Source organism: Acanthisitta chloris, unplaced genomic scaffold, assembly GCF_000695815.1.
Source record: "Acanthisitta chloris isolate BGI_N310 unplaced genomic scaffold, ASM69581v1 scaffold9688, whole genome shotgun sequence".
NCBI lineage: Eukaryota > Metazoa > Chordata > Aves > Passeriformes > Acanthisittidae > Acanthisitta > Acanthisitta chloris.
The window spans coordinates 31,374-46,996 of record NW_008686538.1 but is presented as its reverse complement, the minus strand read 5'-3'; the positions used below and the strand labels follow the sequence as shown (position 1 = coordinate 46,996).

The 15,623-nt window shown below is 41.0% G+C and overlaps 1 protein-coding gene across 1 annotated transcript in view; it reads right to left on the bottom strand.

Annotated features, from left to right (window-relative positions):
• Positions 1–15,623, bottom strand: part of KIAA0556 (KIAA0556 ortholog) — a 53,285-nt gene that overhangs the window by 6,963 nt on the left and 30,699 nt on the right. Inside the window, exons 14-20 of the mRNA XM_009080197.1 lie at positions 14,229–14,289; positions 11,395–11,572; positions 8,949–9,114; positions 4,072–4,229; positions 3,685–3,737; positions 3,217–3,327; positions 1,330–1,469 (exon numbers count right to left, since the gene is read on the bottom strand). Coding sequence (XP_009078445.1) covers positions 1,330–1,469; positions 3,217–3,327; positions 3,685–3,737; positions 4,072–4,229; positions 8,949–9,114; positions 11,395–11,572; positions 14,229–14,289 — 867 coding nt within the window. The remainder of the gene's footprint in view (positions 1–1,329; positions 1,470–3,216; positions 3,328–3,684; positions 3,738–4,071; positions 4,230–8,948; positions 9,115–11,394; positions 11,573–14,228; positions 14,290–15,623) is intronic.

Below are 15,623 nucleotides of genomic sequence, written 5' to 3'. Positions count from 1 at the left end.
CTCAGCTACAGAGGATGAGCATGAATAGGCTGATTGCTTAATCCAGTTGCACTTCCTGGCTGAACAACCATACCAGGGAAGATGGAGAAGAGGAAAGTACTCTGTGAATCTTAAGGAGGTATAATTTGCTACAGTTCAGGAACAGAAAGTGCCATTAAATTGCTTCTGCCTCCTGCATTTCACACATTATCGATTTACCCCTTAATACTGGGATTTTATGCTCTTCTCCAGTACTTTGTTGTCAGACAGAACAACACAGAGTAGTGCCTGCATCTCTGCTACAACTCCAGGGACTGTTACTGTCCCTTTTGCCCAAATGAAACAGCCTTTGAGTGTCTTTTGTAAGGACATGAGCAAACTCAGATGGTTGTCAAATCATTCCTTCATCACATTATGATGGACATCTGAGCATCCCATCAAGTGACCAGGACTCAGGATGTAGGATCTACACGGCAGGAGCCTCAAGCATTACACAAACCTTCCACTTTCCAAAGAAATGCAAGAGGTCACTGTTCCCAAATATATTTAAAAGCTTTGTCTTGATTAGACCCACTGCATAACAACTTAGAATGATACAAAATGACTTGGTTTCTTGCTTTTCATATTCTAATGCATAACTGTAACATATGGAGTAAGGATTTTTCCAACACAGTAGGCTCTAATACATCACATCAGGTTTACGTTTTGCTTTCCTTTTAAATCCATCCTCTTCTAAGAAATAAACACACCTCAATGACATCCATAACAGGCCCATAAAAAACGTCCTCTCCCCAAACAAGGTCAGAACTCATCTAAGTTTATCTACTTTTCCTGTTTAGACGTTTGACATCCCATATTTAAACATGGGACTTCTAAGAGGGCTGAATCACTTGAGGCCTTAGGACATGAAACACTAAGTCTGTCATCCCTAATCTATGAATTTGAATTCAACACAGATAATGAGATTTAAAAAATTCTCACTGCTGGAACAACGTTCACTGCATTTTGTAGAAGTGACTTTAAAATCCCAGTTTGCCTCGTCTGAAAGGTGTTAATGGCACAAAACACAGATTAAACTCCTTTGTCGGTATCTTTATCACAGCGATCAAACCCCAAAATTCTTCTGCTGTTGCACTGAGGAGACAGGAGATTACAAACCTGGGAAACCAACATTGCTGCTGCCTGTGCAGCAAAGAGAAACTGGAACCAAAAGAACTCCTAAAAAGGAATGATTTAACATTGATTGCCAACATCAAATTTGCCTCAAAATTCTGGATCCTTCCCCTTCCCTCTGTGCCTCCAGCTACATCCACACCCAGCAGTAAATGGGAATGAAAAGGGAAAACATACCAAGCCAGGAAGAACTGGTGCAAGCCACATGTGTCTGCCATCAGTCGTGTCGTTCACCCTGTCAATCAGCTTGTCTGGAGTTCGGATGTCTCCAGACACATCTTCCAAAACGTTGACACTATCTGGAAAAGCAGCAATGTCTGAACAAAACCATTTAAGCATAAATAACCAAAAAAGGACATTTCAGAAGCATCATATTTAAAAGCTTGTGCTTGATCTTCCAGAGTTCCTGCCTGAGTATTCACCACTGCACAGTGCACTGAGTGCTGTACAGAGGCACCTTGTAAAAGCAGATTCTGGCATTCAAATTTAGCTTTAAAATTGGAATAAATTAACTAGCTGAACTTAATTTCTTTTCAAATATTGAAGATGTCATAAATACTTAAAGTTCTGGTACCAGGACTAGGCACTTCCCAGCTTTGTGGTGACAAAACTCCATTTTTTTATCATAAACTTGTGAAAACTCCTCATGTAAAACTTATCTCAAGAAAAGTATCCTTGCTGGAGGTAGTCATCAGTCAGACTAAGTTTGGCTTGAGTTCCTCAAGGCTTGTGGGAAAAATCAGTAACTATCTAAAAAAACCTTTTTTCAGTTCTTAGAGACAGAAAAATTAAACCCCCCTTTGAACAGGCAGCGAGATTTGCTCTGTAAGAGAATATTTGTGTTCAAGATGTGTGTGTTAAAGACATGCAAAGAAAGGCACTGTCTTCACAGTTATCCATCCTGGGCAGTTTGAGGGACATTAATTTCTCCCTGTCCTGCTTTCTAAAAGGCCTGAGCTTGTGAGTACTTGAAAAGAATTTAAGGAATCACACAGCAATGCCTCAAGTGCTTTAAGAAAAGCTTGGACTCAGTACTGAATTATCACAGTAAGTACTGCACTAAGACAAATGTGCTCTTTTTAGGATCCTAACACAGCCAAGCAACACTACTGTAAGGCAGGAACAGGTGATTATTCAAAACAAGCTGAGGTTTGCTCACCTGCACTGTGAAGCTATAACCAAGTTAAAGATCCCTTGTTCTAACAACAATCTGTTACCACTTTCCAATTTCAAAATGCTTCTCCATTACAGATGTTTCATGTTCCTCATGCATCATACAGGATATAGGTAAAAATAGAACTTGGGAAAAAAAGCTTTTCTTATCTTTCTCATTGTACCCCCTATTTGTCAGGGCTGAGGATCCTTAGAGACACACAAGCCATGCAACATTCATGCTATTTCTTCTTTCTGGTTGGCTAAGAAATGTTTCTTCCATGTAATTGAACTATGCGAGTTGTATGTTGGAGGATGAAGCTCTCAGCTCTCAAGAGAGTTTAGCTGATGAGAGAACAGAAGTGTAACCTTGATGATTGTCCATCTTTTACACATGCCCCTCATCCCTCCATTGGTTATCCAGGGAACACTGACTCAAATTCAAGCTCTCAGTCCTGAGCTTCACAACTGGATCAGGTGTCTAGAACAGTCTCAATCTCCAGAACAAGAGCTATGAAAAATTTCTTCCTTGAGGCACAATCAAAGATTCCATAACAAAGCACCAAGCCCAACCTCTCCTTATGAATTTATAGCTCAGCAAACATTTTGGTCCTTCCACAGAAGAAATAAACGTCAACAGCAAAAAAATACCATGTCCCTCTTCACTCTTCCCTTCTTTAACCTTGCCCTGCTTTGTTGGTGCATTCCATTCAGAGAAGAAATGCTCTGAAGGTACAGAGCATACTTAAAACATATAGAAACATGATTCACCATGCAAATATAGAGAAATAGAAGCAGAGTAATAGTCACACAAGGTAAACTGGTAATCTGGAAGAAGTAGCAATGTGATAACTCTACAAGGAGCAAACTGTGCATGGAAAGGGACAGAGGCACTTGGTGTATAAAGGATACTGTTTTCAGTCAGCAAGATTTGGTCTCCATGTTCATTGAACAACTCAAGTCCATTCAAACCAATGTAGTATGGATCACCCCAAGTTGTCAGGAGCTGAAACTGGAAAACAACTAAAAAGCAAAATGCTATTAAGGAAAATTTTTAGACTGATATTTTGTCCTTAGAGAATATTAATCTGCAGTTGGAAAAATTGTTGTGCAGCCCACATCTCAATGTCAGAAACTCATTTGCAGTTCAGGAGAAAAAGCTACCAGAGCATCTGAAAACAGGTCACACACCCATATATTACGTTCCATTTATTTCTCCTTAATTCATAGTTAATGGAAGTCTCTCTCATATTCCTGGTACCTTGTAAATGTCTTAAAGCACCAGAAATTATTGGATTCAAAAAGCACAGGACGCATAACTATAGCATATAACTCTAAAATATTCTATGTGACCAGTAAGAAAATGACAGAGAAGGATACAACCACATGGCATCAATGGTGCTTCATAGTCCATACTAGCTTGTTCCATTATCCTTGATCCAGTCCTGCCACAAAAAAACAGGACAAAATAATTTCTTTTCATACCCTTGGTTCACTCAAAACAGAACAGAGCAAACCCAAAGGACTAAGCCTCTACAAACACCACTCCCAACCCTTCTCCCTGTGGTTATGGACTAGACTGTCCTCTGATCTCAGTACAATCTGGTTAAGAGTTGAGAGTTAAAACTCAATGATACACTTTGCTCTCAGTGCTCCATATTTTCATTCAGGTGCCTCAGGCAATTGGCTTTGACAGAGAACAGGAAAGAACACTGCGACAGTTAAGAGAAACCATGTGGTTCAGATAACAAAAATGTCCTACTTTACCTCCTTTGTACTTTATTTGTTGGCTGGGGCTGCAGATAGTCAAGAAAGAGAATTTCTTGGGCAAAGTCAAAGTGGCAGTTGCCTGGTCCCTTGCGGAGGAGAAACCCCTCGGGTGGGGAGATGTTCTGCCCATCCAGCAACACATGGACTACCTTGGCCTTGTTTAAAATAACACAAGGTTACATGATATGACATGTAAATTAAAAGAGATGGAAAACAATTGCATTCACTTCAGAGGCTGAAATAATTTCAGTAATATTGTTGTATTTATTTCATTGCTGGATAGTGTGACATCCTTTGGCAAAAGAAAGCCCAAACCAGCAGATACCAGGTGCAACCCACAGTGTGCAATTCAGTGTCATCACTGACACTGATGGGGATGGGAGAGGTGAGGATTTGGGGGGGGAAGTATGTTTAAAAAGTATTGACAGATCCTTCAATTACTGCATCTCACTAGATCTCAGCAAACTGAAGCTTCCCTTCTTCACAGAAAGGGGTATCAAGCACTGGAGTAGCTGCCCAGGGAAGTGGTGGAGTCACCATCCTTGAAGAGATTTAAAAGATGTGTAGATGAGGCACTTGGGGACATGGTTTAGTGGTGGCCTTGGCAGTGTTAGGTTTATGGTTGTACTTGATGTTCTTAGAGGTCTTTTCCAACCTAAACAATACTGTGACTCCTGAGCCTGCAGCAACACATACACACATCAGCAGAAAGGACAGACTCAGCTTCCAAGTCAGCACAAAGGTGATTTGAGGATTGAGGTGGTTTGATTGCTCAGCCCTGGCTGAAGTTTGCCTTTCAGAACTCCCACAACCTGGTGCTCTCTCCAGAGCAAACTTCTGTGTCTCTGGTGCATTTCCATAAACCTGTATTTCACCAGTTCTATTTATCTTTGTGGCAGGTGGCACTTGGGCTTTTCCAGGCTCATGCAAACTCATTTGCTAAGCAGTGCTGTATGTAACCTAAGGGCATATGAATAAAGAAAAGGCACCTGTGCCAGACAGGAAGAATTAAGCTGTGTCCACAGCATAGATGGAAACACGTCTCATTCAGTCCCTGAAGATTAAACTGAATAATTCAGGCACATTTACTGAGATGGTGCAGGAGTCCTGGCCCCTCATCTTCCCCCATCAGCACCATCTGCTGTTATATGCATGATCCCAGACACAGAACAACTCAATCATGCAGCAACAATTAATCACTGCATCCTGTCCTGTAATATGTTAAATATAACATTCTGTTCATCACCAACAGCATTTACTGCCCTGAGTATCTCATTGAGTACATATTAGGAGGGAATAATACCTGCAAAGTATAGCAAGATGGTCTTCTAACTGGCACTGCTGATTAATGGACTGAACCAAAACAGATTCATTTAGTTAGGAAATGACTTAATTTAGTCTAAAGGTAATGTGAGTCAGTTTTTCTCCTCTTTGGATTTGGTGCTGACTGATGGATATAGGATAATTTGAGGTTAACTTAGGTTAGCATGCAAATATTTAATTTTCATTATTAGGATTTCTATTAAAAATAGATATGCAACACTTAAAGTTAAAATTCTCATTTCAGGTGTCTATCTGAGAAGAAGTCAAGTATATTCCAAGCATAGTACAAATACTCTGCATTATCAGTGACTTGATATTATAACAGTTCTCACAACTTTTTCATCTGTAAAAGATGTTTTGTTCAATTACAACTCCAGTAAGTTACACATGCAATATCCCCAAAGCAGATAGTTTTCAGGAAGAGGTTTTTTTTTCCAAAAAACATTTATTGGTTTGAAAAGCTCAGGTAAAGGAGGTGCTCAGTTCATTTCCCAACAGCAAGAAGATTAATTAGGAGGGAATGTTTGTGTAACTACCAAGTATGGAGAAATAACTATTTCTGGTTTCATCTCCAACACACTGGGGAGCAAAGAAAGGAAATAAACTTTCCCTAGCAGTGACTCTTTTGCACACAACTTTCTAGATGAATATGTCTGCCAGGATAAGAATCATAGAGTAAACCAGGTTGGAAAAGACCTCCAAAATCATCAAGTCCAACCTTACTGTGATTACTAGACCACGGCACTAAGTGCCACATCCAGTCTCATCTTGAAAACCTCCAGGGATGGTGAATCCACCACCTCCCTGGGCAGCACATTCCAATGCCTCATCCCTCTCTCCACAAAAAAACTCTTCCTAATCTCCAACCTAACCCTCCCCTGGCAGAGCTTGAGTCTGTGCCCTCTTGTCCTGCTGCTGGTTGCCTGGGAGAAGAGACCAACCCCCACCTGACTCCAACCTCCTGTCAGGGAGTTGCAGAGGGTGATGAGGTCTCCCCTGAGCCTCCTCTTCTCCAGGCTGAACACCCCCAGCTCCCTCAGCCTCTCCTCATGGCACTTTTACTTCAGGCCCTTCACCAGCCTTGTTGCTCTACTCTGCACCCACTCCAGCACCTCAATAAGAAGAGGAAGTGAAAAATCCACTGAAATCCACTTTCCTAAACGGAAACACGTAGTGAATGGGAAGTCTGGAGACTCAGAGATGAAATCTTACCTATTACACCACAGCTGCTTATATTTATGTGCCCTTTACAGCCCTCGTTTCTAAGTAATTCTCATCATCTGAGAAGCCACTCAACCATCACATATTGCATTTTACAAATCGCATAACAAAGCTTTCACAAGGTAATTTTTCACAGAGCTGGAAATAGCAACCAAGTCTTCATCTTGACAGTTTACTGCCATTACCCTCTCACAAAGCTGTGAATAGAATCCACCAGCCTGCAGCTGCCTAGCAAATCATTACACCTCATGCCCAGGGACTGTTTCTTAGAAGGAACAGCAATACTTCAAGAGACAGATGTCAGGATGCCCCAGGTTTACAGTTAAAAGCCTCTTTACTGTGGCCTAGCAGATACTTTGCATCTTCAGCTTCCCAAAGAATCTGTTTAGCATTTCACAGCACTGCAGGCATGGGCTCCTCCTTTAAATCATCCCCACTAACTGTTCTGGGACTTAAAGCATGCTTGCAGGTGGCACACCTGTGTCACACACTTCTTTTTCCTACTTAGCCAAATAAACTGCTGAAAATACACCTTTCTTCATTTTTTTTCCTCTTGGTTTGGCATGCAAAGGCCAAATTCCATGTTAGGTTTCAGAGATTTAACAAGCACTGCTCAGCTACTAATAAAACATTAGTGTGTTATCAACATTATTCTCATCCTATATCCAAACCACAGTACTGTACCAGCTGCTAGGGCAAAAATTAACTGTATCCCAGTTGAAACCAGGACCCAGGTTTTACTAAAAGCCCTAATTTATGCAGGGGGATATTTGGATGGTAAGCCCAAAATGCTCTGTAACCCTCCACGTGTCAAACCTGCTGGGTTAATGCAGTGTACCACATAATCAGGTGCCATATGTTACAACGTATAGATCAATCGTGATTTAATTGGAAGACCTTATGCTCTGGCACTCTGGAATTCTTTGGCACTCAACAGCCCCCATGCTGATATTAAAAGCTGTCAGGTAGTGTTCATACAAAAGCCATTCCTGGAAGGTAAATTTACATAAAGAAGCAGTTATGCAACTTTGACACGATCCTGCCCAATGCTATGAAAAATCCAGGCCTCCAGCTTCAATTCTAGAATCTTTTTCCAGAACTTTGTTGTTCCTTTTTGTCCTGTCTCTCTCTAGTTTAATACATACCAGCATTTTTCTTCTTATCTAGTCACTGAATTTGGACATCAAGATTATAACTGTTCCGTGTAAAGGGGAAGATCTGGAAACAAATGGATTCATAAAATTTCTGTGCAGTGAATAACAACTACTGGTTCACTACCATTAAAAGTGCATGTGCAGCAGGAAAAGGAGGGACAGCCAAACTCAGAATGGCAGCAAGGTGGAAAGTTATCTCCAACAGGTGTCAATTGCCAGTTAATGCCAATAATTCTGTATGAAAGAAAAATGGTATAAACCAAGGATTTGGGAAAAAGAAGAGAAGAGGTATGTTACACAATTTTCGCTGAACTAGTAGCTAGTCTTGAGAAGAGGCTCAGGGGTGACCTCATGGCTCTCTACAACTACCTGACGGGGGTTGGAGAGAGGTGAGGGATGGTCTGTCCTGCCATGGCTGCAGGGAGAGGACTAGAGGGAATGGCCTTGAGCTGAGATAGAGGAGAGTAAGGTTTGATGTTAGGAAAAATTTTGTCACTGTTAGGGTGTTCAGGCACTGGAATATTGCCCAGGGAGGTGATGGAGTCACCATCCCTGGAAATGTTTTAGAGGCATCTCAGTCTGGTGCTGGAGGATATGGTTTAGGGGTTCCAGCAGTGCCAGGTTAACGGCTGGACTCAATGACCTTAGAGGTCTCCTCCAACCTTGATGGTTCTATGATTCTATGATTTTAGCCAAACTGCTTGAAGACATCAACTTTCCCTAATAGATGTTAAGAGTTCAAGAGACTCTTCTTGCTTCTTGGAAATGGCAGTACTGGATGACTGTCCCTCTGAGACAGAACTTCTGCTGGCAAAGTTTCCCTGTTACATCCTTCCCCATGTTCCAGGAAAAGTAGAATCATACAGTAGGCCTAAATACCAAATATTGAGAGGATAACTCTTCAGAACCATATATCCTGAGAATATTATGTGCTATTGTATGTGTCTCTTAGAAAAATCAGTTGTGAAGATTTCTCTAAACTATCTCTGGCTTTTTTTCAATATGTGCTGTTTGTGGAGACAAGAATGCATTACACCTGCCACAAAATTCAGACTCAGACAATCTAGAAAGATTTATGGAGTTCCATTAAGGCAGCTATATTCATTCATCATAGTACCAATTTTCCAATGCACTGCTGTATATTTTTGCTGGCAGTGCTCCTTTTCTTTTACTTACCCCTCTGTAGGTATCCTCTGGAGATTTATTATAGTTCCAAAAGCGAAGCCCAGCAATACTTTCAATTTTATCAAAATGGATTGTGAGCAGATGATCTTCTCCAAAAGAGAAGGGAATGAGCCACATATGGTCACCCTCTACTGTGATATTAGTCCCATCTATTAACCTACAAAGAGAAAAAACCATTAGCTGCACAAAGGGAAGAGCTGACTTCCCTCATGAAAAGCAGATTCTTTACTTAGGTGTTCATTTTTGCCTAGGTGCCACTTTCAGCTTCCAGGGCTTCTTCTGCCCACAGGCACACAACTAAAAAGCACAGTAAACATCAAAAATAGCGTGCAATTATGGAATTAAAGACAGTGGGAGGAGGAAAAAACAGTATTTTCTTCAGTTGGGTCTGTTTGAGGAAAAAATCCTTAGGTTTCCCCTGTGTGAACAGAGGTGGGCAGAGGAAAGCTCAACTACCTCTGTACCAAAGTGGCTGAAGGCAAGTGGCTAAGGCCCAAACACAACATAATTTATTAATACAGTTCCATGCCCAAACTAGTCTCTCTGGCACTGCAGAGTGTTACTATGCCAACGAAACTGCACTGAATCCGAGGAGCTGGATGGCAGCTGGAACACCAGAGCTTCTTCACAGCCTTCTGCATGCACAGTTAGGCACAGCCCTAGGCTCTCAAAAGCTTCCTACCAGCAGGACAATGTCTCTTCATAACAACACAGACTTCAGCTGATTAGACAAAGTTAATTCTGTTATTTCCTCATTTTCCATATTCCACTACCACAAGCTATGGCATACAAAGATGGAGCAAAGCAGAATATGAATTAACTGCCCGCTGTAATTACTTTGGTACACTGCCCTATGGACTTATTCTTTATTTAAAAGTTTAATGGAAGAATGAGTGCCAGACTTGGCAGTTCCTTCGAGAAGAAGATTGGAATAATGACTCTTTCACAGAGGAACTGATTAGGGAGTCCATGTGAGAAGACATAATTCTTGACTTGGGCCTGAATAGTACACAGGACCTATTCAAAATGCTACAGTTGAAGAGCACTGTAGTGTACTCAAATTCAACATGCTTGCAGAAATATCTAAAGCTAGAAAAGCCTCTAGCTTTTGTGCCCAAAAAAGTTCTTAAGCAAAGCAATGAGGTATGTAAAAAAACCACCCCAGAAAAATAAAAAAATAATAATTTAAAATGTGTCCCACTTACTCAGAGAGAGGACTTAAAAACTCAAAGCCAGCTTGGCTCAGTTGCAGGATAAACAAAGTTATTATGAGCCATCTTTCAACAAAATAAATGATCAACAAAACCCTAAACTGATAGAATCGTAAACTCTGGAAGGTTAAATCTCTGTGCACAGGCCAAAAAAAGAGTATGAAGGTTAGCAAGCAAAAGGTACCATAAATAAAATTCCTCAAATACATCAGGAGCAGAAAGCTTGCCAGAAATTCTGTAGGAACAACGGATGACTAGGCTGCAAAAGGAGCATTCAGAGAAAAGAAGGCACCAACAGAAAAGCTAAATGAATTCTTTGCCCCTGGATCCATCATGGTGGAGTATGGAAAGACTCCATCACAAGAATCTCTTCATCACAGGGGATGTCATGGGAAGATTTCTTAGATCATGATGCCTACAGAAGAGATCTTCACACAAACAGGCAGAAGAAACACAGTTATATACCACTTGGCTTATCTATACTGGTCAGATTAGCAGAAGTTAGAATGGAGGTAGAGTATGTGTAGGTAAACACAACGTTCTAAGGAAGACTCTACAGAGATTTTGAAAAGAGAAGTCTCAGTTCATAAACCTAATCACAGACCATAAATATGCCAATGGACAGGATCACAACTGAACATAGCTCTAAATGGATGTATGACTCAGAAACAACAGCTTCAGTAACAGCCAAATGCCAAATCCTCCCCACATCTAAAGCTTATGATTTCTATACTGCTACCACTTAGGACAAGTTTCTTTGAGGAAATAGAGTTGTCAGTGACTAAAACTTCACTAGAATTAGCAAAAAAAAAAAAGAGCTGCAAAATTGCCAGAAGAACACCACCTATTTGTGCAGTTCTCCCATACATCCTCACCCTTTGCTAACTTGGAAATTTTCCTTGAAGTTTTCCAGAAATCCTGTAAAAATATCACAGAACCTGCACTGACAGATGCTACAGAACACCCACATTTCTTCCTGGAAAGTCCTTGGCAGAAACACCAAGCAGGCATGTTACCATCTCCTAACTCAAACACCATCTTTTGGAAACATCTCATTCATGTTTCTACAACAAGCTGTTCCTGGACAGCTTGTGAATTCCAAGAATGAGCAGTGATGGGAGGAAAATCACGTTCGCATTAACATGTGTTAACAAAATAGAAGCTTATATAATCCTGTCACTTTATAAAATCTGATGTAAAATGCATCCAAGTCTTTCATTACTTACTTTTCTAATGTTCTGCAATCTCCTGAATGCTCTGGAAGCTCATTTAAGTCTTGAGGTGAAGCAGAAATCTGTTTGGTACTTATTTTTAATGCGTGGCCATTCTTTCCTATCACCTCAAGTCCTGTCAGTCCAAGGTAATGAGAGTCTCCCCAAGTCATGGTAAAATTCAGTTGCAGGCCTGTATCAAAGAATATGCACATAATATCATGGAATCATAGAATTTAGGGCTTGGAATGGACCACACAGATCACCTAGTCCCAATCCCTGCCCTGGGCAGGGACACCTCCTCACTAGATCAGGCTGCTCAAGGTTCATCCAGCCTGGATTGAACACCACCAGGGTTGGGGCAGCCACCACATCCCTGGGCAACCTGTGCCAGTGTCTTACCACCCTCCCAGTAAAAAGCTTTTTTCTCACATCCAACCTAGACTTCCCCTCCTTCAGTTTGAACCCATTACCCCTTGTCCTATCACTGCAGTTCCTAACATACAGTCTCTCTCTGGCTTCTTGTAGGCCCTTCAGATGTTGAAAATTTGCTACATCTGTATACTTACTAGCTTGAATTAAGGAGCCCATAGAAGCACGGAAGCCCCAATGATCAGCAGTATGCATGTTTTGTACAGATTAAATAACTTTTTTAGGCTGTATTTGGATACTCCCTTGGGGCCTGTGTGTCTACCCCTGTGTAACAGCATCTCCTGTAAACCTCAGTGAGACTCCTTTAGTGGACTACCAACTCCTCTTTCACTTGTGACTGCACAGCTCCTGATCAAGCACAGTATCAAGTGTCTCCTTGCTGTGATTGCAGACTGACAGCAATTCAGTGACACATTTAAGCAGTTATGTGACAGATTTTGTCATTATGCAGACACAGAGAAGACTGATTAGTCTGAAGCCTGTCCATCATCTTTCTGCAGCTAAATGACTACACAGTCTCACATAAATCCAGCCCCTCATAAATCCCTGAATTGTTATATAACACCAACTCATAGTTAGAGCAAAGAACAAATTCAGTTGACTAATGTTTTTGAATTACTATCTTCACATCAGGACTGGACACATGGAAGTATCTTAATGGGACAGCATCAGTTAAAAGCAGCACTATTGATTAGCCTGTATCTCTGGAAAAAAATGAGAAAGAAACTGGGCAAGCAAAAGGTTGTACAAGTATCTTTAGATCCACCTGTTTTATGCCTTACTGAAAACACAGAAATAACACATACAGATTGAACAAGCAATATTCCAGTATGATCAGGTTCCATAAAAATCCATCACTGTAAATTAAGAATATCTTTCATTTTACACACTACAGAAGTCCACAAATAATCAGGTTGGACAGTGTTTAAAGTGCCCTGCAAAACAAACCAGCATTAAAGCTATTAGGCCACCCAGCCCAATCACCTCTAAATAGCCACAACAGCTCTTGATATTCCCAGAAATTCCCTTGGGTGTAACATGCCATTAGCCTTTGTAAGGACACAAAGAAATGAACAGTTCTGTTAGCTGGCAAATCTGGAGCTGTGGCTACATTTTCAAATGGAAAAGATAAGGTGAAGCAGCTATCCACACAGGCTTTAGTATTTATTCACCCTGCAAATGCCTTCCCTAGAATTTGAGGATGATGCAGGGGGAAGGATCTCTGGAGGTGTCTAATCTGACTCCAAGCTCAGAGAATAGCCATTAGATCAGCTGCCTCAGGAGCTTATCCAAAGGAACTTTGCACGTTTCCAGGACTGGCAGATTTCAAACCGCCTCTCAATCCCTATCCCAGTGTTTGATTGCCCTTGAGTGAAAAAGATTTCCTAATACCCCACTGGGAATTCTTGTCAAAGGATCAGGAACTATTTAAAGACCCACAGAGAGTTGGTTTTGTACAGGATAAAGAAATGAGGTACTTTAAACATGGATATAACATTCTGATCTAAATTTACTGTAGGGTTTCTATTGTCAATCCAATCTGAAACATTCAGTCAGTTTATGTAAATACATAGGATTGGGAGAGAATTACTGAGTAAGGGACACAGCTATTATAAATCCCATTCAGGGACTAGGCAAATGGCTAATGTTATTTTTCTGAGATTAAAAGCCAACTGCTACAGTGTAATGATGTAAATGCCATAGAAAACAAAGCTTCTGCCTTAAATATTCAATTACTCCTCTTTATTCTAGACCTGGCATCTGTCACAGCTCTGACAAATCAGATCCTCCTTGATAACATGCTGAGGGAAGGGTGGTTGAGAAAGAAGTAAATGTAAAAACTTACATTTTCCAGTAAATATTCCTGTTTCCTTAGGTATACATTCATAGGAAGGGTCTGGCTCTTGAACCTAAAGAGAAAGTCAACAGGTGCAATATTACACATACATTACAGACACTGTAAAGTGAGGGATTTGTGTCTTTCTTGGGTTTTCAGTACATCCAGCCTTTTGCATCACAGTTAGGCTGGAAGGGACCACAGTGGGTCATCTGGTCCCACCTCCATACTCAAGCAGAGCACATGGCACAGAATTGTGTCCAGACAGTTCTGGAATATCTCCAGTGAGGGAGAATTCATGACCTCTCTGGGCAGCCTGTTCCAGTGCTTGGCCACTGCACCGGAAAAGTTCTTTCTCATATTCAGGTGAAACTTCCTGTGCATCAGTTTCTGCCCATTGCTTCTTGTCTCATTGCTTGGCACCAGGAAGCAGAGCCTGATCCATCTTCTTGGCACCCTCCTTCAGATACTTAGAGACATTGATGAGGTCCCTCTTAGTCATCTTTTCTCAAGACTGAACAGATCCAACTCCCTCAGTCTTTCCTCATAAGATGCTCCAGTCCCTTCATCAACCATCCACCTCCACTGGACCCACTGCAATTGTGAATCAATCTCCCCTTTGCCTCTCTGCCCAGGCTGTCCTGCAAGTAATGGAAAACATGCCCCAAAATGTAGAAGATCAGATGGATCCTTAGAAAGTTGAGACTATTAAAGGGTTTTTTTTGGTTAGTGCACATAGAAATGTTAAATGGGAGACTCTGCATGCAGTGTGAGCTTCCTATTTCCAGAGGCTGAAATTCCTAAGTCACTCTATTGCCATGAGTAAATGATGATGTGCTCTATTTGCAAAATGTTGTGACTATTTTGCAGACGCAAGAAGTCTGGAAGGAAGTCAAGACCAGAGAGTGCCACCACAATTTCTTCTCAATAATTAAGAGGCAGAACAAACTAGAAAGCTTGTCCAAATGCTTGTGCTTCTTCTCTGACAATACTAATTAAAAATAGCCTGTGCTATTCAGCATAGCAAACCAGAAAGTGAATGAACAGATGACAAAATTTGCTGATCATACTGGGGCAAACAGGGTAGTAAAGGCAAAGAAAATGGCAAAGGGTTGTAGATAGAGTTCATTTCATTGAGTGAGTGTGATAAAATGACTAATTCTTTTCACTGGGGGGAAATGTAAAAATGCTACACTTGAGGAAAACAATCCTAACTTTATATATACCAATACTGGTCTCCAAAATAAATAACAGCAGATTAATATGAAAACTTGGCATTTTCATAAGCAGTTCTATAAAAACATCAGCTCAATCCTCATTAGTAGTCAAAAAGTTAAGCAGGAAATTAGAAGTCCAGACTCCCTCCCTACAGTTTAATTCATCATTACAAGTAAACTTCCTGTCATCCCAAATACATCAAATGGACCTACTTATCTTCTGCTATTACCCTGGATCTCTGCAGCGTAACCAGTGACATCCAGGATGATGTGTGTTCCCAGACTGCAATATCCTTCCTGTGGCAGCAAATGTCCCTGTGGTAACTAAGGAAATTCAGATGAAACTGAACAAGAAGTAGGCACTGAAATAAACACACACAAGGAACTCAGAGAAGGAGGAAAACCCCTCCTAGTGGGGGTACCTCTCTTGCTAAACAGTGACTCCAGCTTTGATGTCTGATGCCTCTACATCAGAACAACTTGGAAAAAAAAATCAGCCTGAGAATTATAATTTGAAACTTTACTGAAAATCAAAACCCATGGACATAATAAAGTTACTGGGTTAATAGACAGTAAATTAATGCCCTCCCTTGCAGACCATAAACCACTTGTGCCAAGACACATCGCCACGTCTTTTGTCCCTTTCTTGTCAAGCCAGGTCCCTTCATTCCACTGGTGCCCACTATCTTTTCTTTCAGATAACACAGAATCATAGAATTTAGGGTTTCAATGGACCTTACAAGTCATCCAGTCCCAAC